The sequence below is a fragment of the Lycorma delicatula genome, chromosome 8, assembly GCF_047948215.1.
Source record: "Lycorma delicatula isolate Av1 chromosome 8, ASM4794821v1, whole genome shotgun sequence".
Classification (NCBI taxonomy): Eukaryota; Metazoa; Arthropoda; class Insecta; order Hemiptera; family Fulgoridae; genus Lycorma; species Lycorma delicatula.
In genome coordinates this window covers 81,214,554-81,240,943 of record NC_134462.1, presented here as the reverse complement: position 1 = coordinate 81,240,943, position 26,390 = coordinate 81,214,554, and the positions used below count along the sequence as shown (strand labels likewise).

The 26,390-nt window shown below is 26.6% G+C and overlaps 1 protein-coding gene across 1 annotated transcript in view; it reads left to right on the top strand.

Moving 5' to 3' along the window:
* The window catches only part of LOC142328613 (uncharacterized), a 51,136-nt gene that overhangs the window by 11,677 nt on the left and 13,069 nt on the right, over window positions 1-26,390 (top strand). The window contains exons 3-4 of the mRNA XM_075372426.1: window positions 11,774-11,800; window positions 24,376-24,518. Coding sequence (XP_075228541.1) covers window positions 11,774-11,800; window positions 24,376-24,518 — 170 coding nt within the window. The remainder of the gene's footprint in view (window positions 1-11,773; window positions 11,801-24,375; window positions 24,519-26,390) is intronic.

Here is a 26,390-nt window from a genome sequence, read left to right as displayed (position 1 = left end):
CTATTTGACCAAATATGGTAGTTGTGTTATATCTTTGATAATGAGTTTAAACCTAAAAAAGTTATTTCATAATAATTGTAAGACATTTGCTTTATTACAGGTTTAAAGTAATTTAACTTAAATCAGACTTACACTCTGGACATGCACACACTGTACTCAGTCCTGAATGGATCAACATTAAAAAATCTGGGTTTTGCTTATTTATGTTTGTCTTAAAGTTAACTTGGACTAAATGTATTCAAAAAGAGTATCTCTTATTTAGTTTTCTTTCAGCTTTTTAAAGTAAATTTTCTGAAGTCAAGTTGTATTTCTTAGCTGGAATACATTTGAGTATCAAAATTAGACCTTCCTTGATTTTTATCATTATTGTGAAGCACGTTATATTACTTTTCAAACCCATTAGCAAAGATATATGATATGACCAATACAATGGATGCATTTAGTTTTTTTTTATCTAAAATTCATCAGAAAAAGGTTTAGGCATATAATTTTTCCCAGGTTCGTTGGACCTCAAGTATATTTTGTGTAAAATACTGAAATGTCTTAATCTGCATACAGCCCAGATCTTGAGAAAAATTATTAATAAGATTTTCTACCATTAATAATTATTATCTTTCATCTAGATTGGTCAGTTTATGATCTCATTTTTTCATTTATTCATCAACAAAAGTAATTTTACAGAAATATATTCTTTCACCATCCCAAAAATGAAGAATTTGATTTGATATTAGTTTACTTAGTTATATTTAAATGTATCATTTTAGTTTTTTGATATCTTGATATCTCCCTATCCATATTAAAAGTTTAATTGTCGTGTCTGCTTATCGAAACTTGAAAGAAAATTTGAGAAATCGTTCCTAAGAATTGTTAAAGTTGTATTTTCCCCCTCTTATGTTAGATATAAAGAAAATAACTTCGATTTAATAATTATGCAATTTAATATAATATTTAATATTTATGGATTTGGTTGTTCAGAAAAAATTTAGCTGAGAGCTTGGGTGAATTTTACAATAAAAGTATTTCATTTTATGAAAATATGTAAATATCTTAAACATTATATCTTCTTAGGAACTTCAAATCGAAACACCCTTCAAATCCTGGAATTTGAAGGGTGTGAAGTAAGGATAGAAATTTCATTGAGTGACTATTTAACATAGCAATATAAATAAACCAATAATTGTGGTAATATAGTGTAATAATAAACTGTTTCCTACTCTTAACAGAAGTTAAACATGCTGGTCGTATTTTCCATGTATACTGTTTGCATTTATTAATTTTAAAGGCCATAGTTGTTATATTAGTTGCAATTCTATCTACAATTAAAAAACAAAAAACCATCATAAACTGGGTAAATAATTGTACATAAATTTCTACACATAATTTATAGTTAAAGTTTATGACACCATAAAAAATTTTTTACAGGCTTGAATATTAAAAAATATGAAAATTTAGAAGTGCAGTTTTTTTTTACATTATTAACACTGATTAGAATGAATTTTTAATTTTATTTTTCTAATTGTATTTTACTTTTGAGTTTACTTTCTGTTCTCTAAGATATTGGTATCAGCAATTTTTGCAGATTTTCATTATTTTGAATTATTTTCTTCTAATTTTTGTATTTTTTTTGTATTATGTTAATTATTAATTTTATAAGTTTATTTTATTATATTATGTTTTAGACACTTTAATAATTTTATATTTCACTCAGTTTATTTTATTTTAATTTTGTGTATTTTTTTATCAATTTATTTTGTAGGTGCCCTAGAAGGTGGCACTTTGAGGCAAGTACATGTGTCGTTTTCATTTAGGTTTGTTTGTGTTTTACTGTAGTTTTTTAAAACACTTATCATGTACTTTTTCTAGAATAGAGAAAATATTTTTAAAAATGTTCTTAATTGACAGAACTTGAGTTTATTATGGTGTTGCATCTAACATTTAACATTTTTTTTTTTAGTTTCATATCATTTTGTTGTTTCTTATTTTGTTTTAAATCATACTAATATTGTTTTTAAATAACTGAAAAACAAATACAGGTAATATAGAGTACAGTAACATTTTCATACATCTGTTATCTGCATTTAACCTCACTGATTTACACACTAGTTTAAGATGGTTGTATAAGACACCTCACCAAGTAGGCTTTTCATCTAATCCAATGATTTTGAACATCAGAATAAACATAATTGATGAAGGCCAGATAATTAATTAAGCTAATCTTAATTAAAAGAGAAATTTGCTATAATGTAGAATGGAAGTTTTTACACCTGTACTTTAACATTTAATCGTTTAAAGATAAACATCAGGGGTAGAAATGCATGACTTTTCTGCATTCTTCAACATACTGTTTATATTATTTTATAATGCAAAAAAATTATATTCAAGGAATAATCATAAAACTGTAAAGAAGATTGTACAAAATTAAAATTAATATTACAGGATTGAAGATTACAGTTCAGACGCTGTGAATATTATAAATATACCAGGTGAGCAACTGAAAACCAAAAACTGAGCCAGCTCACACTGCTGTTATTTGAGATCATTTTTAATTCTGCTACTAGTATTGCCATTATCAGTTATGTATATTACTACTCTCATCTGTTGTTGACAGTTGTAAACTGGTCATGCTTCAGTGAAGTATAGTTTCTTTCTTATGAGTTGTGTTTTTCTAAAATGCCTCATTTGATCGAGGAAAGGGTTACTGTAGTAGAAGCTCATGTACATTCTGGAGCCTTTCAAGAAAAGCATGAAATATTCACAGAAAAATTTCTGAATGCCAGTATTCATGAATGTGAGAATGAATTTCTAAATGTCAGTATTACATGATTTGGTTAAATATGACGTGCAAGAGGGTTAGTTTCAAACACAAAATGTAAATAGGCAACCTTCTATTAGGACTCCAGAGGGCCACAGTTGATATTAATTCTGCTGATCGATAAAAATGTATATGTAAGTTATCACAGTGATGTGTAAAATACACATCTTGTCATAAGATTCTTCAAGATTTAAATTTGAAAACGTTTCTTTATAACAATTGTGCACGCTTAAGAGAACAGGAAAACCGAAACATCTTAATAATTGTGACTGGCTTCTCAAAAACATTGTCAATGCTCAGATAGAACCAGTGGTATAGTTCATGTCAGATGAGGCACAGTGTCATTTATCTGGCACGTAAATTTGCACAATATAGATATTGGATGACTATAAATCTTCACAAAAATGTTTAACTGTCCATTTCACAATGATAAATTTGATGCATGGTGTGGTTACTTGTAATATTACAGTGGGACCAATATTTTTTGACTGGACTCTTAATACATAAGTGTATTGTACAATTTTCAAAGAATTCTATGCTTGGTTAATAGATTATGAAAAACACTACTACACCTTCTTTCAGCAAATCAGAACGATTGATTCACTAGCATGTTTTCATTCGAGTTTTGTAGAATGAACTATCAGGAGAGGGTGATGGTATCTGTTTTCTCCTGATTAGTCTAGTTGTGATTTTTTCTGTGAAGCTATTTGAAGGATAGAATTTATGAATCAAATCCTCACACTATCGATAAACTGAAGGTGAATATTCAGCAAGGAATTGACTGCACTGATGTTTTGTGTCAGGTAATTCTCAATATGGTCACTTGAACTCAAAAGCCTACACACTTTGAACATCTTTTGTAAAAGTATGATAAATATACTTTTGTCATCATAAGTACAGAATTCAGCTTAATTTACGCTTTCATTTCATTCATAAAAAGTTACACATCACAATTGAGTTTAGTCTTCAGCATTTCGGTTTAACTGCTCACCCAGTAGAATTGTAATTAATGAAGTAACAGAAAATTCAATCCATAAAAAAAAGAGTAAAAATGATATCAATGAACCAAAAATTATTTGTTGTTTTCTTGCAGTCTTGTATCCTGAAGGTTCTACAACCTCTTTCACGCATAAGTATATTAGAAAATATAAAGAAAAGGTATGAACTAATGATAGTGTACAAACTTAAGAAACCATATTGAATAATTTGTCTCAGTAGATATGACACCTTCAGTTTGGGAGTGCATTGCATTAACTTTGCTGTGTATTGTTAAAAATTTTTTACTGGCATTTAAAACTAGTGGCACTATCAATCAGTATCATTTAAAATGGAAAGAAAAAGAAAAATTGATTGAAAAGACATTGTGTAGCAAAATTTAAAGAAATATTGTGTAAAGGAAACATTATTCTATAAGTGTGGAACCTGGATTTTGTGAAAGAAGAAAGTAAAATATTAGTTAAGTGAACAAATTGAATTTATAATTTTTTTTATATTTCTGATTTAAATTCAATTCAGTTTTAAATTAAAATCAAATTCAATTTTTATATTTCAAATAGGATTATTGATAATATCACAGGTGTCAGGACTTGTATTATTTGTAAAAAATATTTTGTAAGAAATTTCTATAGAATGCATCACTATTTAAAAATACTGAATTTTGTTATTAGTATGATAATATAATTTTATGTAAAATTTGTAATATTCAAGAAAGAAAAAAAATTTAAGAAAAAAAAATAGTATTTTTTTTATGTATTTTGTTCATTTACTCACTGTCATCTAGTTATATCACAATTTTGGTTGCAAAAATTCCTCTGATATCTATTTTTTGATCTCTTGAAATACTACTTCAAGATTTATTTTTAATGTTTAACAGTCTCTAAGTTACTCAACAATTTGACTGCTGTTCTGATATTTTTTGTCCTTTTTAACTGGCCATTAGATCCCAATTGGGATCTCGGCCATGAGATCTCACTTGGAATTTCTTGTACAGTAATTTGTAGGATACGGAAATTGTGTATGGCATCTCATTTTACGTGCTTTTTTAGGTGCATGTGTTCCCCACGTTCTAACTTGAAATTGATGTACTTAGCATCCTGTTAGTTAACTTTTAAGTGGCTTATAATTTTGTAATTTATTGGAACCAAATAACAGGTTTTAATGCTTAATTTGAGTTTTTATCTTTTATTAATAAAAAGCTATAGGAGTGATTGTATTGCATGTTACAACCAATGTTCCGCTAAATTTGGAAAAAATGTATGGTCAGTAACATCAAAGAGGCATACTAAGGGCTCAGTGTGTTCAGTCTTTTATTGGTAAAAATTTTTTTTATGGAAAATAAATTTAAAAAACAGATATTTTTATTTATTAAATCATAGTAATTATTATTTCATAGCCATCTCTGAATAAAGTTTATATTTTTCACACATATTAATTTTCTTTTATATGTTTGATGTATAGTAGCTTTTTAATTTTATAAAAAAATTATATATTGATAACATTTGTTTTCCTCCAACGTTATTAGTCAATAAATTTTACTGTGTTTTTGGTGCAAATACTGTATTTATTTTAAAAATTGAGAAGTTATATGTATCATCTAGCGAGAATCAGAGCTAATTCAAATAAAATTCAGTCCCATATCAGGAAGAATTTTATAGCAGCTGGTAGATTATAGTCAATTTTAAGTAAGAAGCTATATGATTTAAGTTTAGTTAACCAAGAACACATTAACATCAACATTTTATATCCTATTTTATATGATATATATTTTTATTGTATAGAATTAATATAATAATAGAATATGTGAGCTACTGGGAGACCATGAGATCGATCCCATTTGGGATCTCATATCCTGAGGCCATAAAAATCACTTATATATATGTTACTTTCTTAAGATAGTAAAAGCTACAGAAATCTTTAATTAGCATTTGCTGAAAACATACAGTGGTCAATTGGGAACAGTTAGGTTTTTCTTATGTGGTCTGTTACTAACACTAGATGAGACTCCATATGGGATCTCATGGAAGTCAAATTGTTAAATAGACTTAAAATTTTTATAAATATCTATCTCAATTTTAATTAAATCAGTATTGCTATTTCATACTTTTTGTTTAACAATTTGTTTTACAAACAAATTCATGAAAGTGTTATATTTCAATTCGTTATATTTAAACATCAATGAAAATGAGATCGCTGAATATAAGTAAATAATCAGTTGTAAAAGTTGATGGCAGTACAATAATGTTATTGTGACAAAACCAAATTTTATACTGCGTTTGATAAATAACAATCATTTTCATTCCAGTTTCTTTGTAAATTTTACACCTTTATACTTTTGTCATGAAGGTCAACAATATGGATGCAATTGAAGAATTTGAAATATGTAGAGCACCCAAAATTAAAGAAAAACAACTGCTTATTAACCGTAAACTACCATTAAAATCATTTAGTTAGTATAACATGGTTTGTTACAAATACAGTCAAAACATAGAGAGAAATAAAACCAGCTGTTGATTCAGTTGATCTTTGCTAAACCACGCTTGCTGTAATAATTTTCTGGCCCCCGTGGCACGAGTGATAGCATCTTGGCCTTTCATCCAGAGTTCTCGGGTTTGAATCCCAGTCAGGCATGGTATTTTTCATGCGCTACAGCAATAATGTTTCATATTCCTACGCACAAGCTTCAAGTTTCTGTAGTGAATTTCATTAAAAAAAAAAAAAAATTGAATTTCTGTCAACTTGTGCAATTACGTGGTTTGTGAAGTGATTTTTTATTTTTATTTTTTAGTGGTTTTATTTGCATCTGTGCATTTCAGTGAGGTAAATTAGATACAGTTAACACCTGACAGGAACTTGGCACAAACAGGAGGAACTTGTTCCTGTTGTGTACTGAACTCAAAGTATGAAGTTGCAAGATGGATTAAAAATTGAATAAATATTATTTGTTTTGCCATTATTACACTAGGTTAAAAGTTATAAATGCATATTACTTCATACATATAATTATTATATGTTTTATTTATTAATAAATTTTAAAACCCCCACCTATTTATATATAGCACAGGTAGTGTAGATGACACTGGTATAGCAATATGATATAATAACTTGATTAAAGGCAGTCCCTTGGTTGGTTGACTGTTCCTTCAATTTCCTTTTTATATAATTCCTTCTTTCTTAGATAAATACCATTAGCATGTCAGCTGCCATTTTGGTTGCATTCTTTCCATCTATGAATCACATTGGCACTTTCTAGTAGTCAGCAGGATGGCTATTTTTTGGTGCTGATTGAGGTGGTTACCCTGTCGTCTGGAACTACTCAATAAGACTGTTTCTTATTTAGTAGTACACAAAAAGTCAAACTAGCAGCTGAAATGCTTATTGAATAAAGCCAGATCCTTATTTCTCATAAAAAATAAAATCCAATCTAATTTATATTATTTTGCTGCTTCTTATAATATCCTCAGAGCTTTGGTAAACAGGTTTTATTTATTTTGTTGTGTTTTACTTACATTAATCATATTATTATATGTTATAGTATTTTATATATGTACAGAGTACAGAATATTGCGATAAGACACATCTTACCTTAATTTTTCATGATAATTTCTTTCTTAATGATAATGAAAAATTAATTATCACTAATGCATTTAAATTTAACTTAATTGATAATAATAAAATTAAGATTATTGTTAAATTCTAACAGAATGAATCCTACAGATTAGGAGCAATTATATTATTATTATGAACTACAATATTCAAAAAATTAAAAATACAAAATTTAGTAATAAACAAATAATTTACCAATTAAGAAAAATATTAATACAAAGAATTTTTAATAGTAAAATCAGATAAAACATATCATGACAAATGAAAAATATAATAACTTAATGAAACAATATGTTGATAATAAATCTGAGAAAATTAATACCCAACTAACAAATTTCTAAGTGTAGCAAAAAGTCTAATAAAAAAATCCAGATCAAATTTTAATTATAATAATAATTTAAAATACCATTCTAGATTATTAACTTTTGAATTGATTGCCTCTAAATTAACTGGATTACCAAAAATTCATAAATTATACATTCCAACGTGACCTTTAATCAATTTTAAATCTGCCCCTCTTATATTATATCCAAAATAATAGATAAAATTCATAGGAATAAAATGAATTTACCAAATACATTTAATAGAAAAATGGTTTGTTATGACATAACTAACATATATCTTAGCATACCTATTGAGCATACCATAAAAAAATAATTTAAAAAGTAACCAAGAAGATTCAAAATTTATTAAAGGTATCATCACTGTTATAAGAAATATATATTTCAAAACAAAACTGTTTTGAATTTGATTACAAATATTATATAAAAAAAGTACCTTACCTATGTGATTTCTACTATCAGCAATTATGTCAGAAATTTATATACAGAATTTTGAGAGTAAATTAGAACTTGGCATCACTCATACACATAATGTTTTAATATGAATACGGTATGTTGATGATATTCTCATTATATATATAACATTAAACAAATTAAATTCTTATAATGAAAATTTTAAATTCACTTTTGAAATAGATAATTATAGAATATTAAATTATTTAGAAGTCAATATCGAAATAAAAGAACAACCAAATTGAAACAATTCATAAAAAATCTCATAAAATTAACACCTATGCAAATATGATTAATAGAGCAACCAAATGCACACGTAATAACAAAGAAAAGTTAAATAATGAAATAAACATCATAAAAATTTAGTGGTTGAAAATAGATATGATACTACTTTAATTAATAATATTTATTAATTGGTTGCTCAGCCAGCCTTCTCCTCCACTTGCCAGCTAGGAATCAAAGAATAATAATATATAAAATAACTATTAAAACACTATTAAAACTGTTAACTATTAAAACAAAATAGTTAATTTACAACCAATGTAATAAGACAAATGAGTGAAAAAATATACATAAGGTATTTTTACTCTAATATTATCATTGAAAATATTACTAAAAAAAAACTTACGATAAAGAAATATTTAAATCAGCATACAACCTAATAGCCACATAATAAAATATTTACACAAAAATAATAATAGAGAAATCAATATGTGTGGAACTTATAAAATTAAATATAATTGTGATGATATTTATCTAGGAAAAACAAATGGATGTTTTAAAACTAGATTTCTTGAACATTATAGAAATTAAAAAAATTATAAATTGTGTTTAATTAATATGCCACACCATCTGATAAGCAATAAATATTGTATTTCTTATATTAACACAAATTTAGCAATTAATAAAGATGGCTAAAATTAAATATATTAGAAAAATATTACATTTATAATACAAACAAATGTTCAATTTGAAAAAACCATCAGAGAGTGTTTGAGGGAGACGGTCTTATGAAAACTGCAACAGATAGCAGCACTCATATTGATTAATATGTATGTAATTTTTATTTTTAAATTTTATTATGCTACAACAAAATTATTTCAATCGTGATTAAGGTTGTGGAATCTCGTGAAAGTAATTTCATGAAAAATTAAGGTAAGACATGTCTTATCTCAATATTCTGTACTAGGTGGTTTATTTAACAGAATTTAAATATAATTTAGCAGTACAGAGAAACAATATGAATCTTAAAAAGATTAATTTCAATAAAATTATGTGTGCTGTGTGTGCGCGCGCGCAGGTGTTACAATATTTTGCTGTAGTTAAAGTGTTGTGAGGCACAACAAAAGTGCTGTCTTTCAAGTAGGTGTACATCACTTTTTTACTTTCTTGATTAAAACAAAAAATCTAAGTAAAATAGTATCTTTAACTGACATTGGATTCAATACTTCTGACAGACAGATGCATACTCAACTCTTTTAATGCACTTTCATCAACATTCTCAAACTGAGTTATTACTGTTGTTCATGGCTGTCAGAATGTCAATTTGATAAAAGTGTAAAATCTCATCTGACTGCAAAGAAGTAAATTTTTATTCCAATTTTAATATGTTTTTGATTGCCTCCATGTCATGCAAAAATTTGTTTGGTTTAGTGGATTTTCCACTTTTTCTGAACTTTTTATTTTGTAATTGTACTATTAGATTATCAGCCACCTTATTTTTTTTTATACCCCTCCCCTGGGCTGGATCCACAGCTAAGTATAACTCAGTCCAGGGAAGTGTCCTTTGACACTTCCCTGGAAGTGTCACAACGGGCCTTCCTGCCCACCAGCTGTACATCTGGCAAGGCAGATCAGCCTGCCGGTTGGATCTTTTATACTGTGCCAGTCTCTAACCCTCAACGAGGAGACTCTGGATCCAGCAACACTACCCACCTCTGAGACCCACCGAAGGCCGGGTCTCAGTCTTGTCTGTGCCTTATGCCTCAAGGGGCCCCAAGAGGATCCCCCGCCGGGACTCTGGTCAACTTCCCCTTATTGGATGTTGGGATGACACCCACTTATTAGCCACTTGCTTTTTAATAACTCCACAATTGTTATTCAGTAACATGTAATGTGGTTTTTAAAAACATGATGGAAAAAAACCGTTTTAATTATCTTGTAAAACATGATCAAAGTTAAACATGATCCTTCTGTATATGATTGAATGATTTTCTCCAGTAAGATTTTATTTAAAGGTATTCGGTTGTATAAATTGTTTATAAAAATTGAAATCACTTATGATGATTAAGTAAATCATTTTTTAATTCTCTTGTAATTATTTAGTTTCTGTTTATGAAAACAGTGCTCATAATTTATGTTGATATAAATTATTTTTGCATTCGCAACAATATTTTTATTGCTTTGCTATAAAGCTTTGCCTTTTTCAGTCTTGCGTGCTAAATTTTTATTACTGTTTGGAGGAGCATATTTAATATTGTTTGCATGATTATAAAGTTGAACAGATCATTTACCATATCGATTGCATGGTGTTTATTTATTTTTACTATTTCTTTTGGTTGCGAAGAAGATGTTTTTGCACGGCTTATTTTTTTATGCAAATAAGGTAAATAATTTTATATTATCTTTTTAATTTTTATATTATTATGATAATTACATTTATTTATTTTAAGTTTATATAATTTATTAATTCACTTTTTTTTTGTATTTTACGATTAACTTTAATTTTTTTTATGTGTGACATTCTTCAAGTTACATTGTTCTTGCTTAATAAATAAGCTTCCATTTTTAGTTTACTTATTTATATGATTTTGTGCAATGATATTTATTACAAGCATTAAATATGCTTATATTTATTTTTTCTCCAATATTTTCATGACTGCTTGTTCTCATCCAAGTTAATTTAAAATAAAAATTTAAAAAAATATCAAAGCATGTGCAGTTGTTTTAAATTAATACCGTTCAATGATATATACTTTGATGATAATTAAAATTGTCTTAATTTTTCTTTCTGCCCTGTTAACTCCTGCAGTATTGCAAATACTATAAGAATGTAGTAAAAGCACACTATAAGCAGTGCTGTATTATTTCTAGTATTCTTATTTTTAACTTCTGATACTTATGCTTTAAAATTAAAAAAAAAAAATTATATATGTATATTTTGACATCCTTTTGAAAGAGTTCTATTTAAAAATGTATGTTCTTTCTCTGTCCAGTGATCTAATAGAACTGCTTTATATTCAGAATATTTACTGAAAAAGACTTTATCTTATTTTATTTTTATTCTATCTTAAAGTTTTTTAATGACGTATTCTTGTTATAATGACATTATTGACCACTGGATCAGTTTACCTGTAACGTACTGTTGTCTTTAAAGCCCAATTGCTGATTGAGACATTGGTTTTATGAATCATCAACTCATTTTTATTTTCATAAGTTTTCATTTATGTAATAGTTGATTACTGATAATTACAAATTCATAGATTATAATTGTATTTTAATAATTTTTAATCTGTTAAAAAATTAATGAAAATTTTATTTCTGTTTTTTTTTTTTTTTATTTCAGAAATCAAAGCAAGGAAGAAGCTGGCCGGTAAGTTGAATGTAAACGTGTTTGATATTTGTACCAAGTGTACATTTAAGGCATGCTTATATCACAAAAGTTAATGTTGCCCTTTTGCCAGGTAGATATTTAGTTTTTATATAGTAGAATAAAGTATATTTTCTCTGATTACAATAATGTAAAGAGCATTTTTTTTTAAAAAAAGATAGGTCTGTGTATACAAATTGACATTTTTTCTAGGCACATACTGCTATGTTCATTAGTCATTAAAAAAATTTCTACAGCAACCTGTGAATCTGTATCCAAAATTGTTTAATGTTGAGATTTATATGAATCAGATTATAAAAGATAGCTTTTAACTTTATTCATTCCATCCTTACCTTCTAGTACCTTTCAATTTCAGTGTTACTTTTTTGTATTTTTTAGATTTTGCCGACCTATCAAATTGTAAAGAATGTAATTTATTGTCTTACTCAGGACATAACATTCATGTAATATTTTTCCACATACTTATCACTGACCTCACCCTTTTTTCAAATCATTTTACTAATTTCTTTATTCAATTTCCTACTTGTGATTTCAAGTATCCATTAAAACATTCTTCATCTTGTTCAAATCCCTGCAGTGTAAGCCATTGTTAAAGGTGAGAACTCTGGTAGTCATGTGGTGGAAAGTTGGGATTATAGAAAAGGTAATCACAAATCTCAACAAAAAAAATCCCTGAAAATTCTGTAATTATTTGGTTTTCTTTGCAATTAGAAGCAGTTTTTCAAAAAAAAATTTCATCTCTTTTACTTTAATTAGCTCACTTAATATTTGTAGAATTTTGCAATGGGTATCGACACTGATGTTAATTCTACAATTAAAAAAATTCAGTAAGTATTATCTCTTTTGCATTCCAGAAATAGTAGACATAAGTTTTTCTGGACAGGATATTATGAATAGAATGTCATGTTTCTGTCAACACAAATATCATTTTCCAAATTTACAGCAATAACATTTGGCCCATAAGTCTTACAAATTTTCCTGTACCTATACACAACTGATTTCTTTTTCCCATCAACTGAATTACATCTTGAATTTCTGATAGTCAGACTGTTTATTTTAATACTCATTATTAACTGATGTTGACGACCATACAATTATAGTACAACTACTGACAACTGTAGTATGGTCAGCAGCTAATTATTGATACAGGCAAATTTGTTATATTTGTGCCATCTTAATTCTAAAAATAGATTGTCTAGATTTAAATAAATCTTTCTTTAAAAAAATGCTTCTCAAAGATAATGCCTTTTTTCTCTAAAATATAATTTGATTGTTTTTATTTTTTCATTTAAGCATGTTTGTTAACATGTTAAGCATGAACATCAAAATTTTAGAAACCTTTTAGTCTAGTTTATATAAAATATTGTAAATATTTATGTCTTAATTATTTTTACCAGTAAAGTGTTTATTAACTAAGTTTTTTTATTAAATGCTCAAAGTTTAACATTCACTGTTAAGTAGGCATGAACTGGTTGCTCTATCCCAAGGATGTTTTGTTGACTGTATTTCTCTTTTATTCTTATGTTAACTTAAACACATTATTAACATTAATTTGGTAACTATTTCTTATGTTTTAGATTTAAATCTTGTAATTCTTTTATTTTTGTTGCTGATGTTTGTGGTGAAGTGGAAATGTCTGCCAGGAAGGTGGAAGGTTCTGGGTTCAAATCCTAATCAAACAGTTATTTTTCATGCATTATAAAATTCATATTTCATAACTAAAATGTTTGCAGCCTGTTGTTGTTAAATTAAAATAAATAAGTTTTCTTTAGAAAGTATGAGATCCAGTTTTACCTTGAAAACTTGATTCACTAATTTGACTGTTTTTTGTTTTTTTTTTCAACTTCATAAAACAAAGAGTTCCTATATTGTGTAGAGTAATTGAACCCATAAAATATAGATTGTTATTATTTATTTATTGGGAAGTCTCAAACCATTTCATTTGTGAGATTTAGTGAGCACTCTGAAATAAGCTATCTTAATCTGTACTTATATCTAATAATCCAGAATCTTTCCCAGTCAAGTTAGATATATTAACACCTTTTGAAAGGCTGACTTCAAAGTTATAGAAATACTCCTTTCAACGGCTTCAAGGCCATTGTTTTTTTAACATAAGTGTAAAATATAAATGTGCAAAGAACAAAATATAAAACTCAACCAATATTTAGCATTATATTAGCTAGTCTAGCCTGATTTTTTTTTTAATAGTATGTAAAAATCATTTATAAAAAAGTAACAGCAATTAACAAATTAAACACTCGAAATTTTTTATTCATCACTCGTGGATGAATCTGAAATATCTGAATTACCAGTAATAGTTAATTCATCGACAGCAACATCCACTAAACACTCATTTTTCCATGAAGTTGTTTCAATTTCCTTTACATGATTACAATAACATTGCCACTGTGAAGCTGTGAAATTTTCAAATTTTGCTTTTAAAACTTTTTCAACTGTCTCAAGCTTATTGTCAATATTGCCTACATGACTGTCATGTAGGCAATAACAATACTCTCCATACCTCTGACCATACTTCCTCTATCAGGTTCAGTTGTGGATGAGTGGATGATAAGGTAGTAGTTGCGTAGTACAGTATAACCCACCGATTCAAAAGTATCATCTATTTTATATTTAATTATTTTAGGTTTCACAATTTTTACAAGTTGATACAGCTCCAGTTTTAACATTGACATTGAAAATAGAATTCTGTTTTCTCTCAACCACTCTTTTATTTCAGCCTTATGGGTATTCGAATTGGAAGAGGGGTTGGCATTTTCACATTGTGCTACAGTGCATTGTCAAGAATGATAACGGATTCATTTGGCGAGTTGGGGATTGACATTTCTTCTACCCTCTTTTAAAAATAAAAAAAATTCATTTCATCGTAATAGTTGTTGACATCAAGCCTGACTTAAATGTTAACAAACAGTATGGAACAAAATCAGCTTCTCTGCCAGCATTAACTATAATTAGACGATTTTCTTTAGAAATTGGTGCAAAATAGTCTTCTTTACTTCCTTCTGAACAAGCTTTACTGGTTGTATAATTGCTGTGGACATAAGTCTTGTCTACATAACTTAATATTCCAACCGTCTTTCTGATAAAATTAATTTAAAAAATAATTAAAAATTAATTTCAAAAATTAATTCTTTTCAGTCTTACTTATGTTTTTCAAAGAGAATGCATCTATTATTATGCGTTTTCCTCCAAATTCTATAATTTGGGTTTTGAAACCCAAATTCTATATGAGATGGCAAAATGACATTTTACTTCAAAAAAACTTAGGTCTTTAACTGCCTTATTGTAAACAGAATCTACAGTATGTTTTCTCTTTTCGGTTACATGAAAGTTATTAATAATTTGTCTAATAGCATTTGCATCAAATTTGTTCACCACCGATTTGGTTTTTCTCCTTGTTCTATTAATATTTGGTGTAAAAAATGATGACTGGTATAATGTTTTAAATTCAAGATAAATCTTCCAAACAGTACTTGTTCTAACCCCAGTTGCAGATGCTGTTTTTTCAATGACATTATTCAGAGAAATTACCTGCACATTATACTTAAAATAACTAAATACATTAAATATTACCTCTTTACGTTGGTCCGTAATGATTTTACTTTCGCCTAACTTGCTTTTAAATTGTGACATTTTAAAATTGTATAAGAAGGAATGGATGACAATATTCATAAACAATAGAAAAAAAGAAAAACATAACCAAACGGGAAATTTTATTTCCCTTAATAAACTTTTAAATGAAAGATTCCCTGTGCGTGTAGTATTTACTATCAAGATAAATGAAAAAAGCTGTATTTTTTATTTTCTAGAAACTTTTGTTGGACTCTACGCAGGATGTAACCGTGGAATAGACCCATACTACAGTTGTCTCTGGAATTTTTTTTATTTATAGTGATGAAGAGTAGAACCTTCTTAAAGCTTCTCCTACCCACTAAATAGGGCTTTCCTAAAGCTACTCCTACCACTAGATAAGGGAGTTCAAGAGGGGTTTTAGACTTATAGATTAGTATCTTTCACAAATTTTATCAAGGATATTTTTGTTAATTATTAATTAACACTCATTACAGATGCTCATAATAACTGCAGTTCGTGATGTTAAATTAATATATAAACTTACACTGTAAGCTTGTAAATGGAAGAGATGCTCCCTATTAAGCAATTAAGCAAGTACAGTATTGTGTCTCACTCTTTTCTATGCATTGGTGTCCTGGGGCTCAATCCAGCTCTGTTTTATTGTGTGCAGAGACAAGTAAAGTGTATCCTTACTTTTTAGTTCAAATTTAAATCGATTTGAACTCATTTCTTCAAGGGATCAGTGTTAATAAAAATTTGCCTTTCCCTACAACCTATTTCACTAAACCAACTGATATAAAAATGTTGATAAAAATTTGTATTACTTATGTTTTCACATTTATAGCATAGAAAAATAACATTAGCCAAGAGCAAGCATATTTATGTGTTTTTTAACAGTGAGCTTCAAAATTAATCTTTTTTTTTTCATTAAAATTTCAATTAATTTTTATAACATTAGTAAAAATTTAACAATTTCAATTTTGAAAATTTTTCTTTGTATTTTATCTTTTTCTTTATATGTAGTTGATCTTTTGTACTGACATATATTTGGCTCGGATATGTGTAATTGTAGCTTTAAGTGTGTACAGTAAAAGTTAGTAAAAAATAATCAGAATCTTTGTTATATATTAAAATATTTACATTTCATTTTTATTTAAATCGTTGTTAACTTGCTTGTTCTAAACCTTTATAAATCTGTTATAAATTTATGTTGAATAATGATGTACTGTTTCTTCTTATGTCACTGTTCAATAGTTAGAAATAATTACTTATTACAATTCTTTATTCTGTATTTCATTCATATTAGTAAATAGTGTGTATGTTGCATTTTGAATGAAGTAAATCATTAGCTTTAACATTGCTTATTGTTTTTTATGCAATTTTTGTCAGTGAATCCTGTTGCAGTTAATGCTAAATCCAACACACTGACTATGTCAGTAAGTTGGTTAGTTGTAGTCAGCCAGTTGGTTCAGTTGTCACCATACTGGCTGCCTTCTAAATCCCAGCTTTCCTCAGTTTTAACTCCTGGCAAGTGTCACGAGTTTTTCATTTTGGTCATCATTAAAATATTTCTTTTAATTCATGGTCATAATATTAAAAAATGTTTATAAATAAAAAGAAAAATACTCTAAGCAAGTTGCCTTAACATTTGATTAAGAGAAAAAATTAGGGAAGAGCAGGAGGAAGCATAGAAAATTGAGATTAAGTTGAATGAATCAGTTCATTTACTCTTTGTAATAAAAATAATTATTATAAAATGCAATAGATTTCCAAATTGTTTTTTTAAGATACTAATTTATTTCTTATTTGCTAATTAATTCCTTGATCTTGGTGGTAGATAACTAATATTTTCTTATGTTACTGTTTGGTTGAGGTAAATGTTCCATGTTAGCTTGTATAACATTACTGTCATTATTTTAATTTTTTTTTTGAAATTTATATTATATTCTTCCAATATGAAGGATAGTTTTATTATTATTACTTACAGTTACACCTTCATAATTTTCATTTTTTGGTTCATAGAAGTGGGTAATTGGCAAAAATTATTAGATTAAAGAATTCATGAACGTAAAATATATTCTTTTAGTTGCAATATGTTAAAGAAAAATCAAATGACAATTAAGTTGTCTGATTTATTGCAGAGAACATATAATTGCACCAAAATTATTTTTCTAATAATGTAGAAGGAAATCAGTGAATTATTTGTGAGAATTTTCAACTGAATAACACAAAAATGTAAAGTCAACAAAAGAAAGATTGCTCACAAATTTTACTATTTTTCTTTACATTCTTTTCTTTTTTTGTAATTTATCAGTTTCGTTTTTTTAAGAAATTAGTATTTTTTCTTTTTATTTTTTATAGCAGTCTTATGTATATATTGTGTAATACTGTTAACTCCTTCAATTTTTTTTTCTCTTGAATTACATAATGCATTTTATGAACATAAATTTTTTTTATGAACATTATCTCTTTTTTTTCTGTACATTCCAGGTCAAAAATTCTTCAGGTCTACTTTAGCTTCTTCCTTAAACATTTTTTTTGTACATAAGTGACAATTTCTTTTAAATTAAAAATGTTACTTGCAGAATTCCTAGCACATTGTATTAACCCTCATCCACAGAATGGGAGGTCAAAATGACTGTCAGTTTTCAAAATGTTGTCTAATATTTTAGAATTTATGACCTTTAAATGGTTAAATCTGTCAAATAAAATGATTATTTTAATTTTCTATAGATTTTAATGGTATGGGTCTTTTTGACCATTCATATAGTAGATTTTTTTTACTATTTCTGCTTTAAATATTTTTTAAGTAAGAGCACTTAAGTATTTAATTACCAGTGGATAATATCACAAAAAATATTATCAATTAAGTATTAGATGAAAAGATCTGGTTTAATATGACAATTTATAAAGATTTTGTTTTATAAGTTTGGTTTTGAAGCTTGATATTTTGTTATTGAGTTATTTGGATGTCATTCGATGATGAATAGAATAAGAAAAAAGTACCAGTGTAGATCATTTTTGTGTGAGCTAGGTATAAACTCCACACTTTATTCAATTCAAACCTCAGATGTTTAAAGAAAGTATATGACGTGTCATAAGGCTTTTGGATGTAAGAAAGGACAATCGATCTGAATTAATGTTAAAGAAAGCAATCCTAATTGTGCTCAAAAAAAAAATGGAATAAAAAAATGTATTTTGAGTTAGTTTTAAAAAAAAAAAAATACTTTTTGGGGTTCATTTCAAGAAAACAAAATTGTTATGAATTCATGTGAAAATATAGACTCAAAAATAAGAATTATTTAAACAAATACATATATTTTTATTTAGTGTATTTTAAAATTTTTATTGTTTTTGTATTTGTGTAGTGAAATAAATAAATTTTTAAACGGTTAAAATGTGATTGGGTTTTTTTGACTCCCATTCTAAGTATGTGTTAGGATTTTAGAATCCTGTAGATGAGGGTTAGATCTTTTGTCTGATGGATTTTTGGTCTCAGGTATATTCTGAAGTATTTATTTTAATTCTGACATGAAATAATTGTTTTCTATAAAATTCGATCCTTTTAAAAACAAATAATGTAATTTTTTAATTGTTGTTTAAGTCTAAAACTAACCTAAATGTTCTCATTGTATTAACAAAACAATATTATGTATGTAAACAATTTTAGTCAGTATTACTTTGCTCTGTTGTGTAACATTTGTTAAAAATAAAAGAATGAAAGAAATGAATTTTTTATATTTTCACTTAAAAAAAATAAGACAAAATAATTTTCTACAGAATATTTACTTCATAAATCTTATGGCATATTAAAATGAGTATGTGATTTTTATGTGAGAACATACTTTAAAAAAACATTCATACACATACATTCAAATGATTAATAAATTGTGAGAGATGGGTAGTTAAAAAATGATGAATTAGAGGAATTATTGAATCTAATATAAATTTCTTTATATTATAATCACAATTTTTTATATCTTGGTTACAATCTTTTTTTGTATGTGTTGTACTGTTAATAACAATGTTAATTAATGTTTTTTTTACAGTATGTAAAATCCTTACAATTATCCACATAATGCTTATCCTTCTGGTGATCTGTCTTGCATGGCATTCGATGTTTGGAACTTCTTCTGTTAGCATTAAACATACTAATGCTGTTAATATTTAATTAAATTATATTGTCACATTATTTATGACTTGTATCCTTGACATAATTAACCTACCTGAGTCAGCAGGTATTTATTTTTTTAATTTTTAATATCATGTATAAAAAATCAAATTATGAAATAAAAAAGTTAACTTTTTTTAATCTTAGGTTTTGTTATTAACTAATTGAAGAATTATCAATCGATTTCAGCTAATCTGTATCTGATTGAATGAAAATAATTTTTATAAAATTATACACTAAAGATAAGTATACATAAATTAGGAGCTAAACGTACAATATGTTTTCTTATCCTATCAGTTTGATTTTTGACATTAATTTCTCAACTGTACCAACACAATTCATAATCATTTAGGGAATAAAATAAAATTAAAAAAAGATAGCACCAAAAAAAGAAAAAAAAATTGTTTTTTAATTTAATTGTTTTTAAATTTCAATTTTTATTAGTCAATGCTAAATCAAAACCCATTAATATCTTATCATATGTATACATTTTAAATAGTTAAAATTTAAAATTTGTTACATATTGAAAGGAAAAAGAAGCTTAAACTATCCTAATTGAGATAAAGTGATCATTTAAAAAGTGTAGATTACATAACAGGCAGAAGGTCTAGTACTTGAGAGACAAGAGGAAGAAGAAGAAGTAAAGATTTTCTTTTCTTTTTAGGACAGTTTTTTTAAATAGATTTTATGATATTTTACATTTTTTAGTTCATATTAATTTAGTTCATCTTAATAGCCCACCAGGCTGGTCTAATGGTTATTTTATCATCGCAAATCAGTTGTTTATCAGCTGATTTTCGAAGTCATGAGTTCTGAGGTTTAAATCCTAGTAACGGCTACGTGCATTTATACAGATCTGAATACTAGACAGTGAATGTACTTTGGTGTTTGGAGTTCATTTAACCATACATCTCAGGACCAGCCTGAGTCTGTATAAGACTACACCTCATTTACGTGACATACATATCATCCTCATCTCATTGGGCCTTGGGGGAAGGTTGCTTATTGTTCACTAGTAGAACAAATTACAACGTACACATTAAGAAAAAAGTTTTAGTTTAAATACAGATAGGTGAACAAAAAATAATGCCTGTTTGTTGAGATCTTGATAAATAAGAAATGAAATTCTGAGAAACAATTTAAAGAAACTATTAAGCTTGAATTCTAAGATTCTAAAATACAGGAATGTATCTTTTAGTTATGTTTTCTAACTAATTTTCACACAAAAATACTTGAAATATTGTTTTGATGGCTATACATCATTACACATAATAACCCAACATTAAGAAAAATAAAAATATTTTTTTATTTTTAAAAAGAGGAATATTTTTAATATAATTTTTCAATTAAAAAATTGTACACTTTAATTATCTAGAAAAATATTTAATCGGATGACCACAGGAACTTTCTCTATAAAAATAAATTAAATTAAACTTATAATTCAATTTGAAAACTTTTGCTTTCTGATATAATTTTAAAGTAGACAAATCATTATTACTTTTTTCTATGTTTGAATCATTTTTTTGCTTACTTTAGTATCATTAATTTTTTTTGTATAAAATATCACTTAAATCATCCAAAAATACCACAAAAAATCCAGTTATCCAAATCACCCATTTATGAATTAAGTTTATCACTTTATTTCTTGTAATTAATTAACAACAATTTATTTCTTTGCTGTAAATAATTTTAAATGAAATAGAATAACACAAAACTGGAGGAATATTAACTCTTGATAATGAATTAATTCTTTAACTGTTTTTATTGTTTGAAGAATAATAACTTTTTCCATTAATTTGCCTTTGTTTTTAGCAATAGTTTATGGAAATATAAAATAATTTAAATGCTAATTAATCAGATGAAATAAATTATTAGAAAGTAAATTAATTTCAGAATATTACATATAAAGATTGTTAAATAAATTAATTGATCAGAAATCATAGAGTAATTAATTAAATCATTTCATCAACTCAGTAATAATGATTTGGATAACCTAACCTCTGAAGTCATGTAACTACCTGACATACCCTTCATGTAACTGTTGATAAAGGAAGACTAAAAACATGCAGAACAGTATTATTGCTGAATGTTTATTCAATTTTAAGATTCACATATGTCTGCTTTATTTTTTTTAATTACAATGTAGATCATAACTTTAAAGTTTTATTAATTTGTTAATCAGTGAATGATTTTATTTATTTGATTCTGATTAAAAATGTTTTAAATAGATTAATATTTAAAAAAATCTTTCTTGTGATTGTAAGGAGTGTTAATTCTTTACTTTATATCTTAAGTTTTGTTTTGATACAAGTACGCTAACTTCTTCAATAATATCAAAATTAAAGTTTAGCAAGTATTCTTGTGTGGTCAAACAAAAATTATTTTGCACTGATAACGCATTGCTTAATTGTGCCAAATTCATCCCTACCAAACCCAAAACGCCTATATTGGTTAAAATACTTTGCATTGGTTGTTAAAGTGCAACATTTATTTATTTCTGTTGCAAAATAAGGATGTTTTGAGATTTATTACTTAATAAATGGTCGGTAGAATAGAAATTAAATACGTTAGGTTAGTTTTCAGGACTATTTTCCTACAAAATACATGTATAGATGTAATTTTATAATGGTACATGGAAATAATCCCTTTAGCTTCTGTTCCTATTTAATAATATAATTATCTACAAAAGTTTATCGATAAAAATTAAAATTTATTTTTTCTTAAATTTTATCTATTTTTATCTAAAATTTAATTGGTAGTTTTATATTTTTAGGCAGTTGTACTATGTATCTGTCGCAAGCCTCAGATTTTTATGCATAGTCAGTGCATATTCCTTACTAGTTTTAATACTGTACTACATTGCATAGTAACAGAACAAGTGTTTGCAGTTTCTTGTAATTCTTTTTGTAGGTTTACAAAGAAGTAATGATTAAATTTCAATAAATTTATTATACATATGTATGTATATTTTAAATATTTATTAATTTATATGACTTTTTAGTTTTAAAGCATTAACAGTTGTGAAAAATAGTCATTTTGCATGATGCTAAGCATGAAGTATTCAGAGATGCATGTGTTATTCATATAGTTTGTTGAGTAAAGAATTTTCAGTATTTTCTTTTAAAAAAAAGTCAGCATTGTTTTGTCCAGATTTTTATCACTATTGTGCTTATTGAATGTATGTATACAGTTGTTTTTATGAGCATTAAACATTTTCTGTTTACTTGAATAATTGCTTTACTGATTTTTCTACAGTATGCAGCATTAAATATGATGCTTGTGTGTTTATCTTTCTGAAACTATTCTGTCTTTATAAATAATATTGTGTTAAAAAAGATTAATCATAAAATATGATTAGATTTTGTTGTGTATTAGAAACGATATCCTCAAACAATGTCTTTTAATCACAGTTTTTACCAGCGTTTGGGAAGTTTAAAATTAAAACATTTCAAAACTAAAATGGCCAGAGATAAACATTTTACATTTTATTTATTTGTTTATCTAAGTATCCTAGATTAAAGGGTTTTGATTATTTTATTTTATTTAGATTGTTCAATGTATGTTTTTAAATGCATTTATATTTTACATCATAATTTCACAGAAAAATTTGAATCCTTCTAATAACAAAAATATAATCATGAAATTTTAAAAATAAATTAAAATGGTGGACACTTTTAACAAAATTATGAATTATCATAAATTGCATTTAATAAGACCATTTGTTAATGAAGTACAATATACTAGAATGTACTGATTTGACTGCATGAACCTTTATTCTTCTGCATGAGCTTTCTCAAAATATAGCTTTGTATTAAACATTTTCTCAGTTTGATTTCTAAATATGTGATTTAAAAAAAAATATTTTAGAGAAGTTAACAATAAGATAGATCATTCACTTCTCCATCTGAAATAGAAATTATTAAATAAAACTGACAAGATGTAATGCTGTTTGTTTATGTTAACTAAATAGTAACAGATATTTTTTAATCTGCAGATTGTGATAATTTTTATTTTTAGAGATTTTTATAACTTTTATCTGTACCTGTTTTTGTTCAGTAAATGTTTAAAATAAACATCCTCATAGAATGATTAAAACATCTTTTCAAACTGAGGAAGAAATCTTTACTGTTATTTAAACAAAATAATTGCTGATTTTTAGCAATGTTGTCACATTAATCTTATAATTCTATTTTAGAAAGTTGTGATAGTTAAAACACAAGCATCATCTTTACAACAGATGTACTCTGTAGTTTTATGTTGTCTTTTACTGCTATGTTCCATTTAAAAAATCAGTTCTCTGTAGTTTTATTTAAAAATAAATTTTGATTTATTAATATGATCATATTAAATTTCAGTAACTGCTAATTTTGTTTGTTTTGATTTCTCATACTATATAATTAATTTTATAGTTAATTTTCTTGTTTGAAAACTAATTGAGTGAGAAATCAAAATATATTTTAGTTGTGCTATATTTATGTATTACATATATATGTTATATTATTATTTGTTTTCGTAAGAAATTATTTTTTAGGAAAAAAATTCTTTGAATTTTGTTCTGTGAATATGATTTTAATTACTCCATTAATGGACAATATTAAGGGATTTGAAATTAAGTAAATGTTATTTGACTACTTAAATGTTTTATTTATTAAATAAATGTTATTTAATAACATTAATTTAAATAACTGTTATTTGAGTGTATTTTCATTGTATACCTAGGTTGTTATTGATAACTTTTTTTAAATATATGTAAGTTGATTTTTTCATTTTATGTACTAATTTTTTTTTTTTCAAGAAAAAGAATTGGGCTTTTTGAGAATCGGTTCATTGAATGTACGAGTAAAACGGACAACTGAAGCTTTCAGCAATTTCTTAGGAGTTGGACATAATGTAGATAAAATACACAAATCTTGGGGTTCAGCTGATAATATTCCCTTGGTAAGTTCAGTTAATTTGTTAGCTACTCGTATTTGATAAAATTCCTTTTAAATTCTAAAATTTTTAATTGAAATTTTATCACTATATTTTTTAATTTATTTACTGTTTATTATGTTTGAAGAATATATTACAATGTAAAGTTTTATTTCATTCACTAATGTTGTAACAGCTAAAATGTATACTGATTTTGAAATCATATTATATGTAAGCTATTGGAACTATTGTTTTTGATCCAATCTGATTATATTGGCCTCTTGTTAATAGGATGTTGTGAGAACAGATACAATATTGACTTATTTTTTATTGTTAAAAACTTTAAAAAATTTTTTTATGTTATTACACAAATTACCTGCTGCTTACGTAAGTTATCTAAATTACTTCTCTTAATTATAACCATCTATATTTCAGGCATTTATTATACTGCAGCACTGATTTTGTTATTACTTGATCTCATAGGTTTCAAAGCACCAACCTTCATTGTGGTAAATAGGTCACTTAGCTTTATTCTATTTAGAAGTTAAGAAATCATGAAACAATATTTCATCAAATATAGTTTGTTCAATTATTTGAAAGACTTCACTAGTCATCACCATCAAGTGTCATTTCTCCCTTATATCATAAACATTTATGTACTCCTCTCTGAATTTCCATCATCAATCTGTCACAGCACAAGTATATGCTCATAATATTATTACCATAAAAATGACTCGGTCATTGATGAACTCGACAGTGTTCTGCTCACTTTCTGCTCACAAATAACAAATTACCCTTTGTACCTCATAGGTGGCAGGACCAACAATGACATTTTCCATGTTTCATTAACTGGGCAGAATGGATGGCAGGTGAGCATATAATATGATTATAGAATGATAATGAATACTGCACATCAGTAGAACACCATGTTACTGAGACGATCAGTTTTTTTCAAAAATCATATAGAATTCAGTTTTGAAATCTGTCTCATATATTGAGTGGAGGAGAATTGCTCTGTGTAGAGGAAAAATAGTACATAACTTCTGTTAAGATATCATTCTCAACAATCACAGTTATACAGTGTCTCAGGGTAATAACATATTGAATCATTTCTTTGTAATTAAGAAAATGGGTGTCAAAAACTATTTTTTTTTTTTTTTGAGAATTGAGTTTACTAGTTTAATCTTTTAAATTTCAAAATTTTATTATCAGTATGCTCTTTTAGACTTAGGACATATATTGAGCCCATAGCTAGAGGAATTGACAAAGGTAAGGAATGCAACTAGTACCCACTTCAACAAAATTCATGTGATTTTGCAATAAATATTTTATTGAATCATCAGCTGCTTCCTGGTAATAGTGGAAAAACATTGTCATCCTGGATTCTAGAAAAGCATAAACTTGTTCACTCCCCAGCTCGATAGATGTGTACATATCAGTAATCAAACATTTCATTTATTCCATATTTTTAATAAATAAGTTGCCACTCTGTTGTACTTCGTGGTAGTGGTAGTATCTCTACCGTTCATCGTAAGGTTCCAGGTTTGAGTCGCAGTCAGGCATGAAATTTTTCATACTACAAAATTCATTTTTCAGGTGCTGTTATTGGGCTTCAGCCTGTTTTTGCTGTATAAATAAATTACATTAAAATAATCTGAAACCTTTGGATGAAAGACACAGATAGTACACTTTGCCATGGAGTGCTTGTGATGTGTACTTATTAAAAAGATGGAACAAATGAAATGTACGATTATTGATGTATTCATAGCAAATGTAGTTGTCATGAGTCCTATTGAATTATTTTAATTGATATAGGTTCATTATTGTTAGCCCATGGAAAAAATACAAGTATTTTCTCTCTACATGAACATAAGGATGTTAAAAAAATTAAAGTATGAA